Genomic DNA, 13,383 nt, shown 5'->3' with positions numbered 1-13,383 from the left:
AATACACATAAATTACTGTAAAAAACACAAAACAACGGTAAGTATAGACAAAATAAGAGAAGGGTGTGCAAAATCATTCTATTGCATATCTAAAATATAGATATATGATTAAAGAGTTCCTGATATTAATGCAGAAGGTGATCAGGAAAAACTGTAAAGTCACAGTAAAATTAAAGGAAATAAAAATTTCTGAATAACGCATGAATAACAAGAAAAGAAACAAAAGTAAAAAAAGACTGCATGATTAAGTTCATATTTGGCTCCCTCTTGTGGCCATTTGTATCTATTTGAAACCTTGTGCCTGTTTGTCATTAAAATACTTCATATATTGATGGTATGTAATTAATATTTTATAACTGATTCTGAATATGAGATTTGACAGCAAACAGCTGATGTCAATAAATATATTGTTCTCAATAGCTTTGACAACTATTATTAATATTATTATTATTGCATGGTTTAAATAATTTATGTTTGCTATGTCGAGTAACTTTATGATGTTTATTGTCTCAATTGGCAAATAAACACAAAATTACTCCCAAAACAACAACAAAAAACACTATCTTAAAATAATGACTCAAAAAAAAAAAAAAAAAAAAAAAAACAAACACAAGGTAAAAGAAAACTATACAAAAACGACAATATGAAATATGTGAAGACTGTAAAAACACACAACAAAATGACATGTATTATTCCTGTGTATTAATCACATTTTCATGGCCCCCGCTGTGATAAAATCTCTGCCTTTTTGTATCTTTCTACATACTGGTCTTATATTCTGTGCGTTTATGGTTATTTTGTGTAAATATGTGTTTGGGCAATATTCCTGGATGTTTAATGGATGATTTATGCATTTATTTGGGTCAGTTTTTCCCCCCTTTAATGGTGAGTGCACAAAGTGAAAGGCCTTCATTGATGATGAACTATGGAGGGTAAAATTTACAAAATTAGATTAAAAAAAGAACAAAAATGACAATATACATACAAATAAATGACTAAAACAAGAAGAAAAACACAAAAAATGATTAGGAAAAATTAAAGATGAATCTAAAAACACAAAACAACAAGCATTGACACAGGTAAAAACTTACAAAAAGAAAAAATACAACTAAAATAGACTTATATGACAAAAATAAATAAATAAAATGACCATTTGTGGCCCCTGCTGAGATAAATATCTGCCTTTTTGTATCTTTCTATATACTGGTCTTAAATTTTGTGCGTTTATGGTTATTTTGTGTAACTATGTGTTTATGCAACATTCCTTAATGTTTAATGAATGTTTAATGCATTTTGGTCAGTTTTTCCTCCTTTAATGGAGTGCACAAAGTGAAAGGCCTTCATTGATGATGAACTATGGAGGGTATCATCCATTCCTCACCACCTTGCGGACACTAGTCGCACATCTCCGCCCCAGCCCAGCCGTGTTGGCTTCAGCTGGAAGCAGCAGAGGAGCCCGGATGAGCCGCCATGTCCGCGGCTACAATCATGTTTTTATCCACCAACCTTCCAGCTCTGACTCTCTAGGACTTCACTGCGGAGGTCTCAGCGCACCGAGCCCGCTCCTATCCCGGTGCACCCGCGCCGTGTTCCCCTGGCGTCGCGAGCGTGGATGTGGGCGGACTTGTGTGTGCTAGTTGTTAGCTGCTAGCTGTTAGCCGTTAGCCGGAGCGTGGAGAGCGGGGCAGTAGTGAGTGACAGTCCGGCCGAAGGAAGGCGGGGACTGCGTGGACTACGAGCTCTCACACTGTTATTTGGATGGTGACTGCTGCACGGGACCCGTGGGACCATCTGGGGTATTGAACCACTCTCTGTGACGGTAAGGGGCTCCCTGGGGCTGGGAGAGGTCCGGTCAGCATTGTAAGGGAGGCGGGGGAACTGCTTACGGGGTTGATAGCGCTCGCTGGCCCGGAGCCCGTTGAACGTTTACGGACGTCTTGGTTGTTCCTGTGGCCCGCGCTAGCAGCTAGCAACTAGCAGCTAACATGCTAACTGCCCAGCTCAGAGTGGGAAACTTCTCCGGTCAGATAAAAACTGTCCTTTAAACTCCGTGGTGAGAAGGTCACAGCATATTATTGTTTAGTAAACGTACACAATTATTAATACTTTGTGTAAGTCTATTCCAGACTTGTTTTGTAGTATTTTGTATGCTTTTTAAAACAATTTATTCATTTTATTGAACAGGTGTTTGACCGAGTCTGGATCATATAAGCACATCATTTTAATCATGTCGACCTATTTAACATAGTAAACCTGGTGACTGATTTACTAAAGTTTCAGTTTGTGCTGCAAAACGAGGAAGCACATGCATTTCATTTCCCTCCTTCAGACCATTTAACATCCTTAAACAGAAATATAATTAAATATTTTAATTGTGACCATTTTAAGTTTGTTTCAGAGATTTGTTTATTAAGTTTTGTAAATGTATTGTTTAACTTTTAAACCTAAAATCCATTTAATAACCACACCCCCTCAATTTTAAATAAAATTGTTAGCAGATGACCACAAACACATTGTTGTCAGTTTCTGCATTGTTTCATTGGGAACAACTAATAATTATAATCTTATTCTTATTTGAAGGTTTTGGGTTGTAACACTCATGAAACTATAACTTTACAAACTAACCAAATATCAAACTTTATAATAATTACAGGTGCTTCTAACTTGTTGATCAAAAAATGCATTTTAGTGGGGGGAAAAATCAATTAACTATTACATTACATTACAAACAAGGTATCAAGACCACTTGATCCCTTACATCAGATATGGGTAATTGGATTAATTTTCTGCCCCCCCAAAGTAAGCACACAAAATGACTCAAAAAATGCCCATTATTACAAAAAAATTACAGCAAAATACACAAAATAACTAAATTATGCAAAAGACACAAAAACGACAACACATTTTCATAATTTTTTCATTTTCACAAAAAACTAGGGATGTAACGATAAACTCCACTCCCGATACGATTTGATTCACAATACTGTGTTTACGATACGATTCTCTCACGATTTATTTTACAAAATGGGACTGTAGACAAATGATTACTGAAAAATATTCCGTTAATTTTTTTGGGAATATACAATACTATTTTCCTTTTATTTTTCATTGTCAAAAGAATCCCTTGATAAACTATTCAAAACAATGCAATTTAACTAAAATAAATCTTGAATGAAATAAATAAAGGAATAATACAAATGAAGAAGAAGCCTATTAATTTAAATTCTGGTTCTGTAGTAAACAATGCAAAACTGCATAATAGTTCTTTTTCTTTTTAAAAGTGCAACTGAAAATGTATTTTGTGCCTTAACAATTGGACTTTAAAAAAAAAAAAAACAGTAATTTCACTGTATTTACTCCAGAATTTTTTTTTTGGACCAGCAGAGGGCGCTGGTAACCCAGTGGTCGGTTGGGATGTAGGTATTCTGTGCAGTGAAGAAGAGAGGCTATGTGCTAACAGACAGAGCTAATAGAAAAACGTGACTTTTACAGATATTAACGTAATATTACGGATATTCTTTCGGTGCTAAAGGGGTAAGGAATCATTTATCAACATGTTTAAGAGTAGAAAGCAGCCAGAAAGAAAGTAGTAGCAGATTCCGCACGCCGCCTCAACATTTGGACAAGAGAAGGATAAATATATAGCGCCCTCTGCTGTTTAAAAAAAGTACTGCGATTCAATTTTCAGAAAATCGATATCAACCGTGATACCTGTGAATCGATTTTTAACTGCCTTACGATTAATCGTTACATCCCTACAAAAAAACACACATTTACAACAGATAGACAAGAAAAACAAACAAAATAACAACAGAATAACACAAAAAATACACAAAATGAATGGAAATACATAACACAACTAAAATAATGAAAATTTCTAAAAATATTACACAAAATGACTCATGACAATGACCGCAAAAGAAAAGAATAATACACAAAATGACTCAGAAAAAACATATTCGACAATGCACACAAAATAAGAATTATACATAACAACAATATGTTTGGATTTGAAACGGTTATTTAAAATGAATCCTATCTTCTAGTTAATTATAATGCATAATTCCCATGAAAAGGATTTATTTTTGAATGTTCTCAAAAAGCTTAAGTTCACATGGAAATTGACTGGAAATATTCTTGCCCATTGCAACCCTAGTATTATAAAAAAGAAAATCAAGATGGATGTTTTTTTTTTAATAACCTGTTTTTAGTTCTGAAGACAACACTGAACAATCTAAATGTAATGTATATACTATCATAAACAGTTTATGAATTCCAAACAAGAAAATGTACTTTATTTATACGATTAAAAACAACCTCGGGCTATCATTTAACAGTATTTTTTGTTTTTCAGGTTCCGAGTCCTTTGCAAACTGAAGATGTCCGTTGATGAGGAAAGTGTAAAAAGTGGAGGCCCAGAGGCCAGCTCGGCTTCAAACCCACACCTCTCTGGTTGTAATGGAGCCCATGCCACATCCTCTGGCATAATGGAGGTCATAAGCTCCGCCCCTGACCCGGCTTCTGTTTGTCCCGTGCTCGATGCTGCGTCCTCGCCAAATGCTACCAGCATCACGGACGCGCTCAACCTCTCCGACAGCAGCGCGCAGAGATCCAGAGCAAACGAGAACAACATCAACCGTAGGAACAGCTTTAATCCAAACAAGCAGCAGCAGCAGCAACAACAAACGAGGCTAACGAAGCGGCGCAACACGGCAAACTTCAACTTCAAGCACCCAGTGTATGGGAAGAGAAGACGACGGGCAAACTCGGAGAGCGACTCCGTCCTCCCGACCAAATTCCATCTGGGAGGAAACATTTTCGATCCGTTAAATCTCAACAGCTTGCAGGATGAGGAGGTGAACAGGGCACTGAATGCAGAGACGCCAAAGTCCTCGCCGCTGCCGGCAAAAAGCCGCGACCCGGTGGAGATCCTGATCCCGCGGGATATCACGGACCCTCTGAATTTGAACAGCGGCCTAGCAGACAGCAGCTTCCTGTCCTCGCCCCATAAGAGCGGAGGAAGGAAGCGGCATCGCAACAGGCACCACGGCGGCGGAGGGATTTCCACGACGCAGACCAGCGTCTTTGACTTGGCCAAGTGTGACAGTAAGACCGGTACCGCCACGCTGCCTCCCACCGATCCAGATTCTTCTGCACTAGAGGTCTCCAAAGACTCCAACAGTTTCTCCAACGTCACGGGGTCTTCACACGAGCAGACGTCGGACACTTCCACCAGCTGCAAAGAGGAACCGGCCTCTGCGTCATTAGAGGAGTCCACGTCGGTCCAAATCGTGCCAGGACAGAACCAGAACCAGAACCAGCACACGAGCAGACGGAAACGAAGGCGTAACTCGGGTAAAACGGAGCCGCCGATAAACCATTCAACGCCCATTGGAAAGCCAGGACCTGGGGACAGGAGTCAGAGAAGTTCTCTTCACATGCCAAGAAATCCCAGAACTGGTCCGGGTGGGTCTCACCCGAACCAGAGGAATCACAACCAGAAGAAAGAACAGAAGAAGAAGTTTCAGTTTGGGAACTACAACAAGTATTATGGCTACCGTAACCCGGGCTGCAGCGAAGACCCCCGCGTGCGAGTCTTTCTTCCCGAGTGGTTCGAAGGGAAAGAGGTTCTGGATCTGGGATGCAACACGGGCCACATAACGCTTTACATCGCCAAAATGCTGCGGCCAGCTCGCATTCTGGGTCTGGATATCGATGCTGATCTGGTACACGTGGCACGTAAGAATATCAGACACTTTCTCTCAGAGCTTCAGGCTCAGGAGGCGAGACACGTGAAGCAGGAGAAGAACAAGACTATGGGTTTAGTAGAAGGAAAGCACAAGGAGTCTGAGAGCAGGGACGAAAACGCAAAACCAGCTGGAGACGCTGTAAATGACTCCAATTACACCAATGAGTCCGGAACCCAAACGCAGGAGAGCAAAGCAGAGGAAACCAAACTGGAAGACGCTGAGTCGCCCCCTGCTGACCAACCGCTGAGCTGCACTTTCCCCGTGTCGCTGCGGATCTCCAGAGGACCCATCGCTGCTCCTCCTCTGACAGAAACACCCGCAGTGACGCCGGGGGAGTTCCCTTCAAACGTGTCCTTCATCAAGGTGAGCAGACGCCTTGGGTCATAATGTGTTACATATTTTATTCAATAATGGAGCATGCTAGCATAAAGATCACATGCTTCATTCATACATTTGGCATCGTGTGTGTTAGAGATAAAACATCTATGAAGTGGATTAATTAATTGTAATAGAATAGAATATTTACTTACTATAATTTGGGGTGTCTGGATATAACTTTTCACGTCTGATACGATACTGATTTAGCATTAATGAGTGTTGGTTGGTATCGATACGATACGATAACCAATAGGTTACAGACATTTAAATCGTAAACATATGAGTATTCTACAATTTCAGTAAAATAAATTAAAAAATCAACGAAAAAAATATATATATATATATTTCAAAGTGCACAATAACAACTACTAGTTTGTCATAAACATAAGAATGTACCACAAATTTAATAAAGTTAAAATAAAAAATAACCTACTGTAAATAAAAACAAAACAAAAAACTTGAAGTACAAAATAACTGCTACTAGTTTATCTTAAACGTAACAATATTCTACAATTTTATATAAATGCTTTAATTAATTAATTTAATTAAAAGAAATGCTTAAAAGAAAAAAAACAACAAATGCTATGAAAAACAACAAAATTGTATTTTTAAAGTGCAAAACAACAACTACTAATATAACTTAAACTTAACAATATTCTACAATTTTTATGAAATAAATCGAACAATTTAAAAAAACAAATAAAAAATTACCTCAATAAAAACATATATATATATATATATTTTTTTTTTAAGTACAAATTAAAAACTACTAGTTTAACTTAAACAATAATATTCTACAATTTTAATAAAGTAAATACATAAAAATAACCTCAGTATATACATTAAAAACTAAAAAGTGATTTTTTTTTTTAAAGTGTAAAATAAACACTACTAGTTTATCTTAAACATAAGAATATTCTACAATTTAATAGAAAAAAATAAATTAAAAGACCCTGAAAAATAACATGTTATAAATCTAGTAAAAACAATATTTAGTAGAATACTATTATTACAATGTAACTGTTACTATGTAACTAATAATTACTTAGTTAAATACTACTTAATACTAGTTAATTAAATACTATTTAATGCCTAAACATGATTCTATGTCCAGCAACAGCTGTGTGTGTGTGTGTGCTGCGCTGCAAAACAAAAAAAGTGTACTTTCATAAGAGCAGAGAGGGAACAAATTAAGACAGGCTTGAAGCACAAGCATCCACTATTAAATCAATCCTTTTCCTGCACAAGAACATGGATTATCCTTATATTTGATATGTGGATTATGTAAATAGATCCACTGCTGTCTCTTGTGCCACGGTGCACACTGTGTTTTTTATTAATAAAAGCAGGCACTAAAACAAATGTAAATATATCATTTGTATGAGGAAAACATAGGTTTTAATTGTCGGTTTCAGGTCGGGCTCTGATATAAATACCTAATGTTTGTCAGACCTGTGGGTTTCACTTTTGTTTTGTCTGGTTCTGGTCAAAACTTGAATAAGGTTCATATCATAAATGGTCTGTGTTTAAAAGCACAAAACGCCAAAACAAAATATTTCTCTTTTTCTTTCTCCTCGTTGTCCTCTACACCTGCTCATTCATTCTCCGTTTTTTTTTTTGTCGTCTAATTGCTTTGTGTGCCATAGTCTTGGTCGACCAATCATTTCCTTGGTTGACTGACTACAGTCCTAATTTATAGTAATGGTACACATTGATGTAAAATCATTTGATTTGTTAGTAAAGCTATAAAACAATAAATAAGAGATAATCACGATACTAGTTGGGTGCAGATTCAATTGATATTGCAATTCTGATTTCCGAAGTATTGTGATTGGATGCTAACGGTTGTTGTGATTTAAATTCCCTTGTTTTCCTTATCCAAAAACAAAAGTTTAATTTTACACTTATAGAAACAATAAGTGAGTCATAGTTCTAAAAAAACATTTATTTACACTGTCGTTACATTAAAGTGAACTACAATGTAATGTTAACATATGGGGAAAGAAAAAATACTTTTTTAAATTTTAAAATCATAATTCTTAAAGTGTCATTTTGCACTGTAAACTGTACACATATTGTGTGTTGAAAAGTAGTGCAATAAAAACAGACTTTTTTTCCCCCGAACATGATAAATAATTGTGAATATAATCGTGATTAATTGTGCAGCTCTAATATGTGTATATATTGAATCGCAGTACTTTTTAAACAACAGAGGACGTTATGTATGTATATATATATATATAATTATCCTTCTCTTGTCCAAATGTTGAGGCGGCGTGCGGAATCTGCTACTACTTTCTTTCTGGCCGCCTTCTACTCTTAAACACATTCATAAATGATTCCTTACCCCTTTAGCACCGAAAGAATATCTAATATTACGTGAAGTCCAATTGTTAAGGCACAAAAAACATTTTCAGTTGCACTTTTAAAAAGAAAAAGAACTATTATTTTTGCAGTTTTGCATTGTTTACTTTAGAACCAGAATTTAAATTAATAGGCTTCTTCTTCATTTGTATTATTCCTTTAGTTCATTCAAGATTTATTTTTAGTTAAATTGCATTGTTTTGAATAGTTTATCAAGGGATTCTTTTGACAATGAAAAATAAAAGGAAAACAGTTTTTTTTATAGTTTTTTTTTTCCCCAAAAAAATAAAGGAATATTTTTCAGTCATCATATGTCTACAGCCCCATTTTGTAAAATAAATCGTGAGAGAAGCGTATCGTGAACCCAGTATCGTGAATCGAATTGTATCGGGAGTTGAGTGAATCGTTACATCCCTAATATATATAATATTTTTTTTCATGTTTCCAGGCCAACTATGTGCTAGACAATGATCATCTACTGGTGACTCAGAGGCCTGAGTACGACGTGATCCTGTGCCTGAGCGTCACTAAGTGGGTTCATCTGAACTGGGGCGACCCCGGGCTCTGCCGCTTCTTCAAGAGGGTCTACAAACACCTGCGTCCAGGCGGAATGTTCATCCTGGAGCCGCAGCCGTGGGAGTCGTACGTCAGGAGGAAAAAGCTCACTGTGAGTTCAACACATGTCAGAAACAGATAAATTGTCAGTGCTGCGTCTGTTGTGATCAGTGTAGGCCTCACAGATCAATAAATCAAAGATCATTTACATTAAAAAAAAAAGAGTCCAGTTGTGACACACTGGGGATGCGTCGCTCGATGCCTTTAAGAAACTAAGAAAACATTTTTTTTTTAACAATTTTAGTTCATTTTTGCTTATTTTTAGCCTTTTTTTGCAACTACACCAAACTTGTCATATTTTCATCACTTTTTCTTGCCATATTTTTGTTCTGTCATGCCCATTATTTGCCAGTTTAAACTAATTGTTCCAATATTGAATGCAGTTTAGTATGAGTAGTCCATAAATTAATATGATGAGATGCTCAGAACCAACCCCCCATTTCCGGTAATTACCAAATTTATGGGAACATAGTTGTGATATATCGTTTCAAAGGTAATTCAGCATAGATTACGATTATGCTTCTCACAATTCGATTAGAGCCCCACCCACCTTTTTTGGCAATTTCATTAAAGTCATTTTCTTATTTATTTGTAAGTCAAATATTGCAACAGTTGGTGGTACCAAACCATTGACACATACTAATATATGAATGGGGCCCATTACTCTGTATGTGCCACAGGGGCCCCCGGGGGCTGCATTTTTTTACTCAGTGGAGCAGAGTCATTTGACTGAATTCTCGAGAACGTGGTACGTGCTATTCAGTGCGGAGATTCCGCGGACCCGGTCTGTTTTTGTCCACTCTAATTTGTAACTTTTAACCAATTTCTGTGGGTTTTAAAATCCCATTTCACCACCTTTTCCACCATGTCACTTTTAACCAATTTTATTTTTAATTAAAACCAGGATTTCCATCTTTAAGATGACTATAATAATAGTAAACATTCCTGGATAACAGTGATGAGATGAATAAATGTGGTTATCACAGATTCATAGAACAATGGACCATTATTTTACTGACTTTATGGATGGACCCCAAAAATCTCTCCCCTTTATTCCCCCTTATAGATGGTCCTGTCTCCACATGACTGTTCTTCAATGTTCATGTCTGTGTTCAACCACCTTCAGCTACAGTGGGGGTCCCCGCTCTCTGGAAGCATTATTTTGGAGGGTCGTGACCTAAAGGGTTTGAGAACCCCTGCTGTAGACGGATGCATTGAAGTGTTTTTACTTAATTTTTACTGTGATTTCTTGTTTTAATCCTCAAAAAATTATGTTAAAGTGACTTCCCAACACATTTCTGGTAGGGATGTAAAGATTTATCGTAAGGCAGTTAAAAATTGATTAATAGGTATCACGGTTCACATCGATACTGTGAAAATTGAATCGCAGTACTTTGTTTTATATATCATTCTCTTGTCCAGAAGTGTTGGCGACGGGCGGAATCTGCATGCCAACCGACCACTGGGTTACCAGCGCCCTCTGCTGGTCCAAACAAGTATCTGATGTAAATATAGTGCAATGACTGGGTTTTTTAAACTCCATTTGTTAAGGTACAAAATACATTTTCAGTTTCACTTTTAAAAAGAAAAAGAACTATTATGCAGTTTTACATTGTTTACTATAGAACCAGAATTTAAATTAATAGGCTTCTTCTTCATTTGTATTATTCCTTGATTTATTTCATTCAAGATTTATTTTTAGTTAAATTGCATTATTTTGAATAGTTTATCAAGGGATTCTTTTTGACAATGAAAAATAAAAAGAAAATAATACAGTATTTTCTATTTTTTTTCCCAAAAAAAAATAAAGGAATATTTTTTAGTCATCATTTGTCTACAGTCCCATTTTGTAAAATAAACCCATGTGTGAACCCAGTATCGTGAATTGAATCGTTCGGGAGTTGAGTGAATCGTGACATCCCTAATTTCTGGTGATAATTTTGGGGTTTACATAGAAAGATCTGAATCTGTCCAAAAATTAAATGTCTGTCAGAGTGAGGTGAGAATACTGGGAACAAACTGGAACAATTCAAACCAATCACTGTAAGAATTAAGCAAAAACACTTCTATTTATCTCTCTACAGGACTCCACATCCCACAATGCAATGCATCAAACTTTTCCAACAATGTAAACGAACAGTCTTTACAGTGCAGATTACAATTACACTTTGGAGTGGCAAGTTTAACCTTTTATTGAGCAAATTAATCACTTATTTATTGATCTATGAGGCCTCCACATACTTTGTCTTCATCTGATATATAATGATCATCTCCTCTAGCTTTAAACTTTTTCTTCTTCTCACAGGATAACATTCGCAGAAATTATCTCAGCATCCAACTCAAACCTGACCAGTTTTCCTCCTTTCTTATTAACGAAGTGGGTTTTACCAGTTTCGAGCACCTCGGCGCCCCCAAATGTTCAGTGAGAGGTAACGACTTCTTTCACCTGCGTTCATCTCTAATTATGTAATAAGAACATCTCATTCATTGATATATATTTTTTTCATTTTTTACAGGTTTTGAGAGGCCAATCTATGTTTTTCACAAATAAATGAACTGACTTTAATTGAATGTGAGTAGCCGAAAGCCACTACTGTGACGGACTGCGAAGACACGCCCCCCACGCTGGATACTAAAGACGATAGATCAGACAACTTACCTGGACCAAAAATTGGACTTTTTTTTTGTAAAGAGGAAGTGGAGTGAACCCCGTTTTTGAACAACTCAAATGCCCAAAAGAACCCAACCCCCTTTGGTTACGCTGTGGAAGAATCGCACACATGGAATATCGCACCACTAACGACGTCCCGGCGCGTTATTTCTGGATGCATATCTTCACCTTCACAACACGTCTCCGTTGCCACACGTGTTAGAGTTTTGGCGAATGTTCTCCATTTGGTACTGTCTTCAACTTTGTGTTGCATTTTAAAATTGCTTTGTTTACTACTGGATTACAAAGCCATTTCACATTGGTTTTACTAACATTAAAGATGTTTAAAGAAATCCAGAAGCTGATGGTGATGTTTTTTCATAATTGATTAATCTGATTTTTTTTTTTTTTTTTTTTTAAACCCATAGTTTATCTACAGCACACATTTAAACCCTGCTTAAGATGATTAAAGTGAAATAAAAGTGTCTCTCACACACAAATACTCATTTATTGTATTTGGCCATTGAAAATTGCCAAATACATTATTACAGTAGTTATTATTTTTCTTCCACAACTCCTTTGTCATAGAACTCCTCCATGGTTATTAATGCAGCACTAATGACACATATATCATCTCATAGGGACAATGTCAAGGATGTGCAGTCGACCTTTTTTGGAGCCAAAATGTCATGGTCAAGGTTGCGTCGTGTCAGAAACCAAAATGTTCCATATCTCTACCAATATTTATCGTACAAGTTTGATGCTTACATTTATGAAAAGCTCATCTCAAGTGGAGTATTTTATTTAATTGGACCAAAGCTGTACGACCTACCAGTAAAAAGACCGGTGGGGTCAAAGTTCATGTTGCACAAAAAAAATAAATACTTTTCTCACTATAAACCCTATAACTTGCCCACAAATTGAGATCCGTGCTCAGACTGGTACCATTGAACAACATTTACTTTGAATGTGTGACCTTGACCTTCACTCAAGGTCAAATTTAAGGTTAAGGTCAGTTTTCTGTTTTTCCTGCATTATTACTTTCAATTTCATTAGTAAAAAGAACAACATAAAGGGACATTACTCAACAATAAAATACACACAATAAGATGACGTTCACATGAACAATTCTATTTGTCAATTTCCAATTGACAAATACGTATTCACCTTGCAAATACAGGTCTTGCCTAGTTATCATTTTATCTTTATTTATCTTATTTATCTATTTAAAGGGGCAGTATTATGAAAAAATTTTATTTTTATTTTATTCCACATTTTGTAAAAAATCAGCTCCAAACGGGCGAGTTGGATTTTTCTCTCGTGACGTTGCAACACGGAAACTCCTCCTCCTGACAATCCTGGCTCCTCCTACCTTATGAGAATCTGAGGTCCTCCCTCTCAAACTACCTCACAGGTAAAACAAACATTGTGGTTTAAATATAGAATATATATTATACTTTATTATCATGTATGTAAAGCTACATGCACTAAATGTGTTTTCTGTATTTAACCCCTCCCTGAGGAACAGTGAGCAGCCACGGTGTAGCACCCAGGGAGGGGTTAAGGTTAATATAAGGGACTGATCAACATCCCACAGTGATGGACCAGTGAGATTAGAACCAGTGA

At 36.5% G+C, this 13,383-nt stretch overlaps 1 protein-coding gene across 1 annotated transcript; it reads left to right on the top strand.

The window, feature by feature from the left end:
* The first annotated feature begins 1,445 nt into the window (after positions 1-1,445).
* Positions 1,446-12,110, top strand: LOC114459272 (7SK snRNA methylphosphate capping enzyme-like). The gene is made up of 5 exons (XM_028441582.1): positions 1,446-1,819; positions 4,355-6,113; positions 8,941-9,159; positions 11,413-11,536; positions 11,624-12,110. The coding sequence occupies exons 2-5, from the start codon at positions 4,380-4,382 to the stop codon at positions 11,656-11,658; spliced, it is 2,112 nt and encodes a 703-aa protein (XP_028297383.1). The 5' UTR covers positions 1,446-1,819; positions 4,355-4,379; the 3' UTR covers positions 11,659-12,110.
* Positions 12,111-13,383: the final 1,273 nt, after the last annotated feature.

The sequence above is a fragment of the Gouania willdenowi genome, unplaced genomic scaffold (genome assembly GCF_900634775.1).
Source record: "Gouania willdenowi unplaced genomic scaffold, fGouWil2.1 scaffold_279_arrow_ctg1, whole genome shotgun sequence".
Classification (NCBI taxonomy): domain Eukaryota; kingdom Metazoa; phylum Chordata; class Actinopteri; order Blenniiformes; family Gobiesocidae; genus Gouania; species Gouania willdenowi.
The sequence above is the reverse complement of the archived record's forward strand: the minus strand, read 5'-3'. Positions and strand labels throughout refer to the sequence as shown.

Excerpts from the sequence above, each read along its gene's own strand:
- LOC114459272 (XM_028441582.1), top strand. The coding sequence starts at position 4,380 with ATGTCCGTTGATGAGGAAAGTGTAAAAAGTGGAGGCCCAGAGGCCAGC. Across the intron at positions 6,114-8,940 it reads CAAACGTGTCCTTCATCAAG|GCCAACTATGTGCTAGACAA; the intron begins GTGAGCAGACGC and ends TCATGTTTCCAG. Across the intron at positions 9,160-11,412 it reads TCAGGAGGAAAAAGCTCACT|GATAACATTCGCAGAAATTA; the intron begins GTGAGTTCAACA and ends TTCTTCTCACAG.